The 16,411-nt window shown below is 41.7% G+C and overlaps 1 protein-coding gene across 2 annotated transcripts in view; it reads left to right on the top strand.

Annotated features, from left to right (window-relative positions):
- Positions 1 to 16,411, top strand: part of YARS1 (tyrosyl-tRNA synthetase 1) — a 203,561-nt gene that overhangs the window by 42,318 nt on the left and 144,832 nt on the right. For both annotated transcript variants that reach the window (XM_053707270.1, XM_053707269.1), the window contains exon 2: positions 6,407 to 6,517. In XM_053707270.1, coding sequence (XP_053563245.1) covers positions 6,461 to 6,517 — 57 coding nt within the window. In that variant the 5' untranslated portion in view covers positions 6,407 to 6,460. The remainder of the gene's footprint in view (positions 1 to 6,406; positions 6,518 to 16,411) is intronic.

Genomic DNA, 16,411 nt, shown 5'->3' with positions numbered 1-16,411 from the left:
TGATCTTAGCAGGTTGTAACTAAGGTCCACTGCTGTTCTCACACATAACTGAAGAGTATGGGGAAACTTCAGCTGGGAGAAAGGCCTGCAGAATTAACTGCCCTGAGGTATGCTCAGTATATTATTTTCTAGAGGATAATAAGAACTAGAAAATGCTGACCGTGCCTGATATAGTTAAGGTAAGCCTGATTGCAGTGATTTAATAAACGACTGGCATCATGCTTGCAGTAAAGGGTAATTTTCATATTACTTTCTATTATGGCTTAGTATGTAAAACGTTTGCATATATATAAAGAACGTTTTTTACTGAGGTGATAAATCTTTATTTGGGGCCTAGTTTCCACATGGCTGTTATTTTACTCCTAGGAATAGTTTTTTAAGGCCCTCTGACTTTAAGTGCATAGTGGGAGGGACCTATTTTTGCGCTCTAACTGCGCAGTTGTTTTTACATTCTGAGACATCCAGCTTCCCTGAAGGAGTCCCCTGACATATTGGATCTCTGTAAAGGGTTTTTGTGCCTACAAAAGTCGTTTTATGGGAAGGTAGGAGCCACAGTAGAGCTGTGGCAGTTTGCTTGTGACTGTTATAACGGTTTTACCGTTTTTTTTGCTTCGTTTTTGAGCCTGAGGGGTTAATCATCCATTTGCAAGTGGGTGCAATGCTATTTTAGTCTATTATATACACTGTAAAAATTTCGTAGAGTTAACTGCTTTTTTTCACTGTTTTGCATTTGTTTTTTTCCCTTAAAGGCACAGTACCGTTTTTTTATATTCAAAGTGTTTTCAAAGCTTGCTGGTCTCATTACTAGTCTGTTAAACATGTCTGACATAGAGGAAACTCCTTGTTCATTATGTTTAGAAGCCATTGTGGAACCCCCTCTTAGAATGAGTACCAAATGCACTGATCTTAATATAAGTTATTAAGATCATATTCTGGCTTTAAAAGATTTATCACCAGAGTAAATTGACAAGGGGTAAGTTATGCCGACTAACTCTCCCCACGTGTCGGAGCCTTTAACTCCCGCTCAAGGGGCGCCAAGTACATCTAGCGCGCCCATTTCGTATATTTTACAAGACATGGCGGCAGTTATGAATCATACTCTTACAGAAGTATTGTCCAAACTGCCAGGGTTACAAGGAAAGCGAGACAGCTCTGGGGCTAGAACAAATACAGAGCTCTCTGACGCTTTAGTAGCTATGTATGATATACCCTCACAATGTGCAGAAGCCGAAGAAGGAGAGCTTCTATCTGTGGGTGATTTTTCTGACTCAGGGAAGACACTTCAACCTGATTCTGATATGTCTACATTTAAATTTAAGCTTGAACACCTCCGCATGTTGCTCAGGGAGGTTTTAGCAACTCTGGATGACTGTGACGCCATTGTAGTCCCAGAGAAATTGTGTAAATTGGATAAATACTATGCAGTGCCTGTTTATACTGATGTTTTTCCAATCCCTAAGAGGTTTTCAGAAATTATTACTAAGGAATGGGATAGACCAGGTGTACCGTTCTCTCCCCCTCCTGTTTTTAAAAAGATGTTTCCTATAGATGCCGCTACACGGGACTAGTGGCAAACGGTCCCTAAGGTGGAGAGAGCAGTCTCTACTCTAGCGAAGCTTACAACTATCCCTGTCGAGGACAGTTGTGCTTTTCTAGATCCAATGGACAAAAAATTAGAGGGTTACCTTAAGAAAATTTTTATTCAACAAGGATTTATTCTCCAGCCCCTTGCATGCATTGCCCCTGTCACTGCTGCTGCGGCCTTCTGGTTTGAGTCTCTAGAAGAGGCCCTACAGGTAGAAACCCCATTGGATGATATCCTTGACAAGCTTAAAGCTCTTAAGCTAGCCAATTCATTTGTTTCTGACGTCGTTGTTCATTTAACTAAACTAACGGCTAAGAACTCAGGTTTTGCTATTCAGGCGCGTAGGGCACTATGGCTTAAATCCTGGTCAGCTGACGTTACTTCAAAGTCTAAGCTTCTCAACATTCCCTTCAAGGGGCAGACCCTATTCGGGCCTGGACTGAAGGAGATCATTTCTGATATTACTGGAGGAAAAGGTCACGCCCTTCCTCAGGATAGGTCCAACAAATTAAGGACCAAACAGTCTAATTTTCGTGCCTTTCGAAACTTCAAGAGTGGCGCAGTTTCAACTTCCTCTAATACAAAACAAGAGGGAAATTTTGCCCAGTCCAAGCCGGTCTGGAGACCTAACCAGGCTTGGAACAAAGGTAAACAGGCTAAGAAGCCTGCTGCTGCCTCTAAGACAGCATGAAAGATCAGCCCCCGATCTGGTAACAGATTTAGTACGGGGCAGACTTTCTCTCTTCGCCCAGGCTTGAGCAAGAGATGTCCAGGATCCCTCGGCGTTGGAAATCGTGTCCCAGGGATATCTTCTGGACTTCAAAGCTTCTTCCCCAAAAGGAAGATTTCATCTCTCACAATTATCTGCAAACCAGATAAAGAGAGAGGCATTCTTACATTGTAGTCAAGACCTCCTAGTTATTGGAGTGATCCACCCAGTTCCAAAAGAGGAACAGGGGCAAGGCTTCTATTCAAATCTGTTTGTGGTTCCCAAGAAAGAGGGAACCTTCAGACCAATCTTAGATCCTAAACAAATTCCTCAGGGTCTCATCCTTCAAGATGGAGACTATTCGAACCATCCTACCTATGATCCAGGAGGGTCAATATATGACTACCGTGGACTTAAAGGATGCTTATCTGCACATTCCGATACACAGAGATCATCGGTTTCTCAGGTTCGCCTTCCTAGACAGGCATTACCAGTTTGTGGCTCTTCCCTTTGGGTTAGCTACGGAATCTTTACGAAGGTTCTGGGGTCATTCCTAGCGGTCCTAAGGCCACGGGGTATAGCAGTAGCCCCTTACCTAGACGACATTCTAATACAGGCGTCGAATTTTCAAATTGCCAGGTCCCATACAGACATTGTTCTGGCATTCCTGAGGTCGCATGGGTGGAAAGTGAACGAAGAAAAGAGTTCTCTATCCCTTCTCAAAAGAGTTTCCTTCCTAGGAACTCTGATAGATTCTGTAGAAATGAAGATTTACCTGACAGAGGCTAGGTTGTCAAAACTTCTAAATTCCTGCCGTGTTCTTTATTCTACTTCTCGCCCTTCAGTGGCTCAGTGTATGGAAGTTATCGGCTTAATGGTAGCGGCAATGGACATAGTGCCGTTTGCCCGCCTACATCTCAAACCGCTGCAACTCTGCATGCTCAGTCAGTGGAATGGGGATTACACAGATTTGTCCCCTCTACTAAATCTGGATCAAGAGACCAGGGATTCTCTTCTCTGGTGGCTATCTCGGCTCCATCTGTCCAAGGGTATGACCTTCCGCAGGCCAGATTGGACAATAGTAACGACAGATGCCAGCCTTCTGGGCTGGGGTGCAGTCTGGATCTCCCTGAAAGCTCAGGGCTTGTGGACTCAGGAGGAGACACTCCTTCCGATAAACATTCTGGAACTAAGAGCGATATTCAATGCTCTTCAGGCTTGGCCTCAGCTAGCTGCGGTCAGGTTCATCAGATTTCAGTCGGACAATATCACGACTGTAGCCTACATGAACCATCAAGGGGGAACAAGGAGTTCCCTAGCAATGTTGGAGGTTTCAAAAATAATTCTATGGGCAGAGGTTCACTCTTGCCATCTATCAGCTATCCATATCCCAGGAGTAGAGAACTGGGAGGCGGATTTTCTAAGTCGACAGACTTTTCATCCGGGGAAGTAGGAACCCCATCCGGAGGTGTTTGCACAGTTGATTCAACTTTGGGGCAAACCAGAACTGGATCTCATGGCGTCTCGTCAGAACGCCAAGCTTCCTTGTTACGGATCCAGGTCCAGGGATCCCAAGGCAGCGCTGATAGATGCTCTAGCAGCGCCTTGGTCTTTCAACCTGGCTTATGTGTTTCCACCGTTTCCTCTGCTCCCTCGTCTGATTGCCAAGATCAAGCAGGACGCAGGCCACGCAGGACTTGGTATGCAGATCTGGTGGACATGTCATCCCTTCCACCATGGACTCTACCGCTGAGGCAGGACCTTCTACTTCAGGGTCCTTTCAACCATCCAAATCTAATTTCTCTGCGTCTGACTGCTTGGAGATTCAACACTTGATTTTATCAAAACGTGGTTTCTCCGAGTCGGTCATTGATACCTTAATTCAGGCTCGAAAGCCTGTCACCAGGAAAATCTATCATAAGATATGGTGTAAATATCTTCATTGCTGTGAATCCAAGGGTTACTCATGGAGTAAAGTCAGGATTCCCAGGATATTATCTTTTTCTACAAGAAGGATTGGAGAAGGGATTGTCAGCTAGTTCCTTAAAGGGACAGATTTCTGCTCTGTCTATTCTTTTGCACAAGCGTCTGGCGGATGTTCCAGACGTTCAGGCGTTTTGTCAGGCTTTAGTTAGAATCAAGCCTGTGTTTAAACCTGTTGCTCCGCCTTGGAGTTTAAATTTAGTTCTTAAAGTTCTTCAAGGGGTTCCGTTTGAACCTCTGCATTCCATAGATATCAAGCTTTTATCTTGGAAAGTTCTGTTTCTGGTAGCTATCTCTTCGGCTTGCCTTGCATTGTGATTCCCCTTATCTGATCTTCCATGCAGATAAGGTAGTTTTGCGTACCAAACCTGGGTTTCTTCCTAAGGTGGTATCTAATAAGAATATCAATCAGGAGATTGTTGTTCCGTCACTGTGTCCTAATCCTTCTTCAAAGAAAGAACGTCTTTTACACAATCTTGACGTGGTTCGTGCTTTAAAGTTTTATTTACAAGCTACTAAAGATTTTCGGCAAACATCTGCATTGTTTGTTGTCTACTCTGGACAGAGGAAAGGCCAAAAGGCTTCAGCAACTTCTCTTTCTTTTTGGTTAAGAAGTATAATCCGCTTAGCTTATGAGACTGCTGGCCAGCAGCCTCCTGAAAGAATTACAGCTCATTCCACTAGAGCGGTGGCTTCCACATGGGCTTTTAAAAATGAGGCTTCTGTTGAACAGATTTGTAAGGCGGCGACTTGGTCTTCGCTTCATACTTTTTCTAAATTCTACAAATTTTATACTTTTGCTTCTTCGGAGGCTATTTTTGGGAGAAAGGTCTTACAGGCAGTGGTGCCTTCAGTTTAAGCGCCTGCCTTGTCCCTCCCTTCATTAGTGTCCTATAGCTTTGGTATTGGTATCCCACAAGTAATGGATGAATCCGTGGACTGGATACACCTTACAAGAGAAAACAAAATTTATGCTTACCTGATAAATTTATTTCTCTTGTGGTGTATCCAGTTCTCGGCCCGCCCTGTCATTTTAAGGCAGGTGTTTTTTTATTTTTAAACTACAGTTACCACTGCACCCTATAGTTTCTCCTTTCTCTTGCTTGTCTTCGGTCGAATGACTGGAGGTGGCAGTTAGGGGAGGAGCTATATAGACAGCTCTGCTGTGGGTGATCCTCTTGCAGCTTCCTGTTGGGAAGGAGAATATCCCACAAGTAATGGATGAATCCGTGGACTGGATACACCACAAGAGAATCAAATTTATCAGGTAAGCATAAATTTTGGGGTTTTTTATTTTTATTTTTTGTCTTAAATTTTGATTATGGGGGGGCTAGCTCCCCCTCCAAGTTAATACCTAATATCTTTGTATTTATGTTAGATCTAACAAATCAACTGACAATTCTTTTTGTCCAATTTAAGAGGGCTGACGATGAGTTAGCCTCCCCCTGATTATACCTGAACTAACAAATATTTTTTATCTGGGGGAGCTATCACCCCATATTGAATACCTAGAAGCTCCCATGATATGATCTAAACTGATCTAATTTCGGTCTATCAGCCTGAATTATTTTTTTATTTGTAATTCTGATTTGAGGGGCTAGCCCCCCTAATTTAATACCTAATATATCTGTAATTATGTTAGATCTAACAAATCAACTGACAGATCATGCCTGTTCTAACAGATATCTATCAAATTACATCACTTTTCCTCCAATTTATTGTTAAGGGGGGGTATGACTGGTTAGCCCACCTTCAAATAATTGTTAATACCAGCTTTTGCTTGTTAGATCTAGTGTAATAAACCTATAGTAGATTTTGTCTCTGTTGACATAATTGCTGGGTCTGGGATACTAATTCTAACCGCATTGTGTTTACACCTTTTTGGAGTTGATTTTGTAAGCAAGTTATTTGTAGTACATATACAATGCTTTACAGTAGTAGTTATACAGTAGGAGAATGTAAACACATGTTACAGTTTACTGGCTATATAAGGGATATTGCCTATGTTCATATTGTCTACAACTGTTGTTACTAGTCTCCATTATTGGTTGAGCTGTGTAATAGGATACAGACTGTTAGTGGAGAAGCTACATAACTCAACCAGTAATGCATTTTTTTTTTCTTCATAGGATCCTGTTCTCTGCGTTCCTGTAATCTGTTCAGTGTCCACATCCCAAGGCGACATGGGTGACAGTCAGACTCCTGAGGGAAAATTCCAGCTTATCACACGCAACCTACAGGTCAGTATACTTTGCATATAGAAAAATGCCAGCACTCATACACAATACTCTAGCCAGCACTCACAAAAACTCGTATGGCTTAAAAGGTTTTTCTATTTTTTCTGTAAATCTCATTCTGTGTGTACTTCCAATCCTGTGTATTAAAGAAATCCAATTTGGTGCAATATGATGGAATGCTTGTATAATCAATTTTATAACGTTCTTTGTATAAGACCAGCAACCAAAAACCAAGTTAAGTAACTTGCATTACACAGGTGGAAAGTTAATTCTCTCAGTGTATATCAGGAGACTACAGGATTCATATGCAACTTTAGTCGACAGGTTATCTTCAGTTTGAAACCCACACCGGTATAATAGTATATAATGTCTGACACACGCTGGACACACCGGCTTGGCAGCGTAGTGATTACCTGCTATGCAGGCTGCTGCTGTACAGAAAAAAATCAAAAGGTGCATATGCTTCCAAACAGCGTTTCCCGTACGCTGGTAAATAGCAAACCATTCCAAAAGAGAAATAGGAAGCAATGCAGGCTGCACAACTCGGTTAGGGTAAAATCCAAAACTTTTATTGTCATCGACTAAAATATTTACAAACACAACTTCAGGTAGTATAGTATTTCCCTTATCTTACATGTTCTCTGGTACTATTTTGTACAGTACTCCAGCATCCTCCCCACATTAGATTCTGCATAGTCTACAAACTTCCCTCCACATAGAATTTTCTCAGCACCCTTAAATGATCATATAGCCAAACTCTTTAAAGTTCTCTAGTATTCCAATTTTTCATATACATTTTTTTACTACTTTTTAAATTTATGGTCTTTGAAAGTACAGATTAGAATAGTGTGTGTGTGTGTGTGTGTAGAGAGAGAGAGATACTATTCTAATAAAGCAGGCTCTCAAAGTTTATTCATTTTGTTTACACTACTTCTGTTAATGTATAGTGTTAATAAAACTTAACAGTCTACACCACAATATTTATTGTTTTAAAAGATAGATAATCCCTTTATTACCCATACCCCAGTTTTGCATAACCAACACAGTTATATTAATACACTTTTCTCCTGTTAAGTGTGGTCAGTCCACGGGTCATCATTACTTCTGGGATATTAACTCCTCCCCAACAGGAAGTGCAAGAGGATTCACCCAGCAGAGCTGCTATATAGCTCCTCCCCTCTACGTCACCTCCAGTCATTCTCTTGCACCCAACGAATAGATAGGATGTGTGAGAGGACTGTGGTGATTATACTTAGTTTTATACCTTCAATCAAAAGTTTGTTATTTTATAATAGCACCGGAGTGTGTTATTCCTTCTCTGGTAGAATTTGAAGAAGAGTCTACCTGAGTTTTTTTCTATGATTTTAGCCGGCGTAGTTAAGATCATATTGCTGTTTCTCGGCCATCTGAGGAGAGGTAAACTTCAGATCAGGGGACAGCGGGCAGATTAATCTGCAAGAGGTATGTAGCAGCTTATTATTTTCTGACAATGGAATTGATGAGAAAATTCTGCCATACCGATATAATGTAAACTCAGCCTTAAAATGCAGTAGCAGCAACTGGTATCAGGCTGTCATGTATGTATATTTTACACTTCAGTATTCTGGGGAATGGCACTTCACTGGAATTATACTGTATGCATAAGACTTTAGCCTAATTTGCAGGGACTAGCAACAGGCTTTTTAATAACACTTAATTTATTTATGTTAAACGTTTTTTGCTGGCATGTAAAATCGTTTAATTTTCTGAGGTACTGGGTGAAAAAATGTTTTGGGCACTATTTTTTCCACTTGGCAGTCGTTTTTATTTAATTTATGACAGTTTACTGATCTCTCTCACTGTTGTGTATGAGGGGGAGGGGCCTTTTTGGCGCTTTTGCTACGCATCAAAAATTCAGTCAGAAGTTTGTCTTCCCTGCATGATCCGGTTCATCTCTACAGAACTCAGGGGTCTTCAAAACTTGTTTTGAGGGAGGTAATCACTCACAGCAGAGCTGTGAGATTGTAGTTGACTGTGATAAAAAACGTTTATTTCTGTATTTTTTTTCTGCTATCAGGGTTAATTATCCTTTGCTAATGGGAGCAATCCTTTGCTAAAAGTGTGTTTTTTTTTTTACAAAGATTTGATGCTATAACTTTTCAGTTTATCAATTTTCAACTGTCATAACTTTTTCTGTGCTTCTTATAGGCACAGTACGTTTGCATATTATAGTAAATTACTTGAAAAGTATTTCCAAGTTGCTAGTTTATTTGCTAGTGTGTTAAACCTGTCTGATTCAGAGGAAGATATCTGTGCTATATGTGCTAAAGCCAAAGTGGAGCCCAATAGAAATTTATGTACTAACTGCATTGATGCTACTTTAAATAAAAGTCAATCTGTACAAATTGAACATGTTTCACCAAACAACGAGGGGAGAGTTATGCCGACTAACTCGCCTCACGTGTCAGTACCTGCATCTCCCACTCGGGAGGTGCGTGATATTGTAGCGCCGAGTACATCTGGGCGGCCATTACAAATCACATTACAGGATATGGCTACTGTTATGACTGAAGTTTTGGCTAAATTACCAGAACTAAGAGGTAAGCGTGATCACTCTGGGGTGAGAACAGAGTGCGCTGATAATATTAGGGCCATGTCAGATACTGCGTCACAATTTGCAGAACATGAGGACGGAGAGCTTCATTCTGCGGGTGACGGTTCTGATCCAAACAGACTGGATTCAGATATTTCAAATTTTAAATTTAAGCTGGAAAACCTCCGTGTATTACTAGGGGAGGTGTTAGCGGCTCTGAATGATTGTAACACAGTTGCAATACCAGAGAAATTGTGTAGGTTGGATAAATATTTTGCGGTACCGTCGAGTACTGACGTTTTTCCTATACCTAAGAGACTTACTGAAATTGTTACTAAGGAGTGGGATAGACCCGGTGTGCCGTTCTCACCCCCTCCAATATTTAGAAAGATGTTTCCAATAGACGCCACCACACGGGACTTATGGCAAACGGTCCCTAAGGTGGAGGGAGCAGTTTCTACTTTAGCTAAGCGTACCACTATCCCGGTGGAGGATAGCTGTGCCTTTTCAGATCCAATGGATAAAAAGTTAGAGGGTTACCTTAAGAAAATGTTTGTTCAACAAGGTTTTATATTGCAACCTCTTGCATGCATTGCGCCTGTCACGGCTGCAGCAGCATTTTGGTTTGAGTCTCTGGAAGAGACCCTTGACACAGCTCCATTAGATGAGATTACACACAAGCTTAAAGCCCTTAAGTTAGCTAACTCATTTATTTCGGATGCCGTAGTACATTTAACTAAACTTACGGCTAAGAATTCCGGATTCGCCATTCAGGCGCGCAGAGCACTGTGGCTAAAATCCTGGTCAGCTGATGTTACTTCTAAATCTAAATTGCTTAATATTCCTTTCAAAGGGCAGACCTTATTCGGGCCCGAGTTGAAAGAAATTATCGCTGACATTACAGGGGGTAAAGGCCATGCCCTGCCTCAAGACAGAGCCAAACCTAAGGCTAGACAGTCTAATTTTCGTTCCTTTCGTAATTTCAAAGCAGGAGCAGCATCAACTTCCTCTGCACCAAAACAGGAAGGAGCTGTTGCTCGCTACAGACAAGGCTGGAGACCTAACCAGTCCTGGAACAAGGGCAAGCAGGCCAGGAAACCTGCTGCTGCCCCTAAGACAGCATGAAGTGAGGGCCCCCTATCCGGGAACGGATCTAGTGGGGGGCAGACTTTCTCTCTTCGCCCAGGATTGGGCAAGAGATGTCCAGGATCCCTGGGCGTTAGAGATCATATCTCAGGGATACCTTCTGGACTTCAAATCCTCTCCCCCAAGAGGGAGATTTCATCTGTCAAGGTTGTCAACAAACCAAATAAAGAAAGAGGCGTTTCTACGCTGCGTACAAGATCTTTTATTAATGGGAGTGATCCATCCGGTTCCGCGGTCGGAACAAGGACAAGGGTTTTACTCAAATCTGTTTGTGGTTCCCAAAAAAGAGGGAACTTTCAGGCCAATCCTAAACAAATTCCTAAGAGTTCCATCGTTCAAAATGGAAACTATTCGGACAATTTTACCCATGATCCAAAAGGGTCAGTACATGACCACAGTGGATTTAAAGGATGCTTACCTTCACATACCGATTCACAAAGATCATTACCGGTATCTAAGGTTTGCCTTTCTAGACAGGCATTACCAGTTTGTAGCTCTTCCATTCGGATTGGCTACGGCTCCAAGAATCTTCACAAAGGTTCTGGGTGCTCTTCTGGCGGTACTAAGACCGCGAGGAATTTCGGTAGCTCCGTACCTAGACGACATTCTGATACAAGCTTCAAGCTTTCAAACTGCCAAGTCTCATACAGAGTTAGTACTGGCATTTCTAAGGTCGCATGGATGGAAGGTGAACGAAAAGAAGAGTTCTCTCTTTCCACTCACAAGAGTTCCCTTCTTGGGGACTCTGATAGATTCTGTAGAAATGAAGATTTACCTGACAGAAGACAGGTTAACAAAGCTTCAAAATGCATGCCGTGTCCTTCATTCCATTCAACACCCGTCAGTAGCTCAATGCATGGAGGTGATCGGCTTAATGGTAGCGGCAATGGACATAGTACCCTTTGCACGCCTACATCTCAGACCGCTGCAATTGTGCATGCTAAGTCAGTGGAATGGGGATTACTCAGACTTGTCCCCTACTCTGAATCTGGATCAAGAGACCAGAAATTCTCTTCTATGGTGGCTTTCTCGGCCACATCTGTCCAGGGGGATGCCATTCAGCAGGCCGGACTGGACAATTGTAACAACAGACGCCAGCCTACTAGGTTGGGGCGCTGTCTGGAATTCTCTGAAGGCTCAGGGACTATGGAATCAGGAGGAGAGTCTCCTACCAATAAACATTCTGGAATTGAGAGCAGTTCTCAATGCCCTTCTGGCTTGGCCCCAGTTAACAACTCGGGGGTTCATCAGGTTTCAGTCGGACAACATCACGACTGTAGCTTACATCAACCATCAGGGAGGGACAAGAAGCTCCCTAGCAATGATGGAAGTATCAAAGATAATTCGCTGGGCAGAGTCTCACTCTTGCAACCTGTCAGCAATCCACATCCCGGGAGTGGAGAACTGGGAGGCGGATTTCTTAAGTCGTCAGACTTTTCATCCGGGGGAGTGGGAACTTCATCCGGAGGTCTTTGCCCAAATACTTCGACGTTGGGGCAAACCAGAGATAGATCTCATGGCGTCTCGACAGAATGCCAAGCTTCCTCGTTACGGGTCCAGATCCAGGGATCCGGGAGCGGTTCTGATAGATGCTTTGACAGCACCTTGGACCTTCGGGATGGCTTATGTGTTTCCACCCTTCCCGATGCTTCCTCGATTGATTGCCAGAATCAAACAGGAGAGAGCATCAGTGATTCTAATAACGCCTGCATGGCCACGCAGGACTTGGTATGCAGATCTAGTGGACATGTCATCCTGTCCACCTTGGTCTCTACCTCTGAAACAGGACCTTCTGATCCAGGGTCCCTTCAAACATCAAAATCTAATTTCTCTGAAGCTGACTGCTTGGAAATTGAACGCTTGATTTTATCAAAACGTGGTTTTTCTGAGTCAGTTATTGATACCTTAATACAGGCTAGGAAGCCTGTTACCAGAAAGATTTATCATAAGATATGGCGCAAATACTTATATTGGTGCGAATCCAAGAGTTACTCATGGAGTAAGGTTAGGATTCCGAGGATATTGTCTTTTCTACAAGAAGGTTTAGAAAAGGGTTTATCCACTAGTTCCTTAAAGGGACAGATTTCAGCTCTGTCCATTCTTTTACACAAACGTCTGTCAGAAGTTCCGGACGTTCAAGCTTTTTGTCAGGCTTTAGCTAGGATCAAGCCTGTGTTTAAAACTGTTGCTCCACCTTGGAGTTTGAACTTAGTTCTTAATGTTTTACAGGGTGTTCCGTTTGAACCCCTTCATTCCATTGATATCAAGCTGTTATCTTGGAAAGTTCTATTTTTAATGGCGATTTCCTCGGCTCGAAGAGTCTCTGAGTTATCCGCCTTACATTGTGATTCTCCTTATCTGATTTTTCATTCAGACAAGGTAGTTCTGCATACTAAACCTGGGTTCCTACCTAAGGTGGTCACTAACAGGAATATCAATCAAGAGATTGTGGTTCCATCTTTGTGTCCTAATCCTTCTTCGAAGAAGGAACGTCTGCTACACAATCTAGATGTAGTCCGTGCCCTGAAATTTTATCTACAGGCAACTAAGGATTTCCGACAAACGTCTTCCCTGTTTGTCGTTTATTCTGGTCAGAGGAGAGGTCAAAAAGCTTCGGCTACCTCTCTCTCTTTTTGGCTTCGTAGCATAATTCGGTTAGCCTATGAGACTGCTGGACAGCAGCCTCCTGAAAGAATTACAGCACATTCTACTAGAGCTGTGGCTTCCTCTTGGGCCTTTAAGAATGAGGCTTCTGTTGAACAGATTTGCAAGGCTGCAACTTGGTCTTCTCTTCATACTTTTTCCAAATTTTACAAATTTGACACTTTTGCTTCTTCGGAGGCTGTTTTTGGGAGAAAGGTTCTTCAGGCAGTGGTTCCTTCCGTATAAAGAGCCTGCCTGTCCCTCCCGTCATCTGTGTACTTTAGCTTTGGTATTGGTATCCCAGAAGTAATGATGACCCGTGGACTGACCACACTTAACAGGAGAAAACATAATTTATGCTTACCTGATAAATTCCTTTCTCCTGTAGTGTGGTCAGTCCACGGCCCGCCCTGTTTTTTATGGCAGGTAAAAAAAATTTTGAATTATACTCCAGTCACCACTACACCCTTTGGCTTCTCCTTTCTCGTTGGTCCTTGGTCGAATGACTGGAGGTGACGTAGAGGGGAGGAGCTATATAGCAGCTCTGCTGGGTGAATCCTCTTGCACTTCCTGTTGGGGAGGAGTTAATATCCCAGAAGTAATGATGACCCGTGGACTGACCACACTACAGGAGAAAGGAATTTATCAGGTAAGCATAAATTTTGTTTTTACCTCTGTGATTACCTTGTATCTAAGCCTCTGCAAACTGCCCCTTATTTCAGTCCTTTTGACAGACTTGCATTTTAGTCAATCAGTGCTGGCTCCTAGGAACTCCACGTGCGTGAGCACAATGTTATCTATATGAAAACTGTCAAAATGCCCTGAGATAAGAGGCGGCCTTCAAGGGCTTAGAAATTAGCATATGAACCTCCTAGGTTTAGCTTTCAACTAAGAATACCAAGAGAACAAAGCAAAATTGGTGATAGATGTAAATTTGAAAATTGTTTTAAATGACATGCCTATCTGAATAATAAAAGTTTGTTTTGGACTAGACTGTCCCTTTAACTTTTAATTCTATCATAAGGACAGTATACTGTAAAACTGTTTTCCCAATGTGTATACAGTAACAAGTTATATCATCTGCAGAGTTTAAAATGTATATTTTTGTATATGAAATGGCTGTCTCTGCCAATTGAAACCACAACCTAATGACATGGGCTAATCTTCCAGAGAGAGCAGACCTCACAAGCGTATCTCTATATTTACACAAAATCCTTCTTATCTTTCTTTACATGCAAGACCAATACTTGTGGACAATTAACATTTTATTATCTCTGTCCCACACCCACTGGGAGTGTAATTCCTTCTGAACCTTCTTGTTTACCTAGCCTCGGACCTCTCACTGCAGTAGAATTGCATAATTAACAAGTGCATAATAAAAAGACAACGATTTAACACCTACTCTGAATTTCAAATAAGCAGAAGTTTTTGGGTTTTTTCCTCCCATTTTCCGGCCTCCTGTACCATGTGGCAGACATAAGCCAATCACAAACTGGTATACATATAACCTGTGAGCTTGTGCACATGCTCGGTAGGATCTTATTTCCCAGAAAGTGAGCATATAAAAAGACTGCAAAAAGTGATAATGGAAGTAAATTGAAAAGTGTCTTAAAACTGCATGCTAATATTGAATCATAAAAGTTTATTTTGACTTGAGTGTCCCTTTAAATATTTAGTGTAAGTGGTGATACAACAGACAAAATTAGATATTTCAAATAACAAAATAAAAGTAAAGGTGATACTTGTAAACAATTTAATACACTTCAGCAGGTACAATGGATCATTAGGAACACGTTAATTACATTACCCTTTAAAGGCCATTGTACCCAAATGTTAATGTTTAAACACTTGAAAGTGATACAGCATAGCTGTAAAAAGCTGACTAGAAAATATCACCTGAACATCTCTATGTAAAAAATAAATATTTTTTACCTCAAAAGTTCCTCAGTAGCCACATCCCATTGTAAAGGATTTCTAAGCAGCATATTAGTATGTCTGTCCCGGGACAGCTGAAAGGATGAGCCTTGTGCACTCTCATATTTCCCTATTCAGTGTAACAATGAAATCTCATGAGAGTTAAGTCAAATCTCATGAGATCATAGTAAAAGAGTTCATGACCTCAGCACTGCTGATGCTGCTGTTCATTTCTTCATTTTTTTATTTATTTTTTTACCTGCAGCCGAGTATAACTTTTTACACAGAACTTACTCTGCTGAGCTGAGGAGATTGTGAGGTAAAATATCTTCCTTTTTTACATAGAGATGCTCAGATGATTATTTTCCTGTCAGCTTTTTACAGTTATACTGCATCAGTTTCAAGTGATTTAGCATATGAGTATTATGTCCCTTTAACTAAAATTTACATTGTTCTGAGAATGGAAGCTACTAAACATATTGTATTGCCTCTTTATATAAACATTGTGCTTGGAAAGCCAAATTACATATGCACACACTATTCAATGGGAGTTGATAGTCCTAATGCTTTATTGAGCCCCAAAGTATTCTTGGCTAATATCATGAACCTTAGTATTAATGAAAGGGGACCAAACACCCAAAAATATAAAAGTAGACCAATTACAGGCTGAAACTTGTTTGCTTCTTATTATAAACAAGCCTTCCTGGATGTTTGACACAGCATGTACAGCAAAATAGCATTATTATGGTTTGACAAATTACTGCCATCTTCTCATCTGTAGTGGCATTGGATCGCACAGGGTGCTCAACTTTGTGTGGAAGTAACTTTAAAAGGGACAGCGTAGTGTAAATATAAAATTTCTTTCCTAAGATATGGAGAGTCCACAACGTCATTCAATTACTAGTGGGAATATCACTCCTGACCAGCAGGAGGAGGCAAAGAGAAGCAAAGCTGTTAAGTGTCACTCCCCTACCCATAATCCCCAGTCATTCTCTTTGCCTCTGTCAATGGAGGATGTGCGAAGTCGGTGTCTGAAGAAATGAATTCCTTTTCCATCTTAAAGGGACACTAAACCAAATTTCTCCTACATTGGTGTGTCCGGTCCACGGCTTCATCCTTACTTGTGGGATATTCTCTTCCCCTACAGGAAATGGCAAAGAGAGCACACAGCAAAAGCTGTCCATATAGCCCCCCTCTGGCTCCGCCCCCCAGTCATTCTCTTTGCCGCTCTGAACAAGTAGCATCTCCACGGGGATGGTAAAGAGTATGTGGTGTTAGTTGTAGTTTTTATTTCTTCTATCAAGAGTTTGTTATTTTAAAATAGTGCCGGTTTGTACTATTTACTCTACAACAGAAAGTGATGAAGAGTTCTGTTAAAGAGGAGTATGATTTTAGCACCAGTAACTAAAATCCATTGCTGTTCCCACGCAGGACTGTTGAAACCAGAGAACTTCAGTTGGGGGGAACAGTTTGCAGACTTATCTGCTCCAGGTATGACCAGTCTCTTTTCTAACAAGACATAGTAATGCTAGAAGACTGTCAGTTTTTCCCTTATGGGATCGGTAAGCCATTTTCTTAGACTCAGTAACAGAATTAAGGCTTATAAATTGGGCTCTATGCTG

Source organism: Bombina bombina, chromosome 3, assembly GCF_027579735.1.
Source record: "Bombina bombina isolate aBomBom1 chromosome 3, aBomBom1.pri, whole genome shotgun sequence".
NCBI classification, from domain to species: domain Eukaryota; kingdom Metazoa; phylum Chordata; class Amphibia; order Anura; family Bombinatoridae; genus Bombina; species Bombina bombina.
Note: the sequence above shows the minus strand (reverse complement) of the source record. Positions and strands in the feature narration are given on the sequence as shown.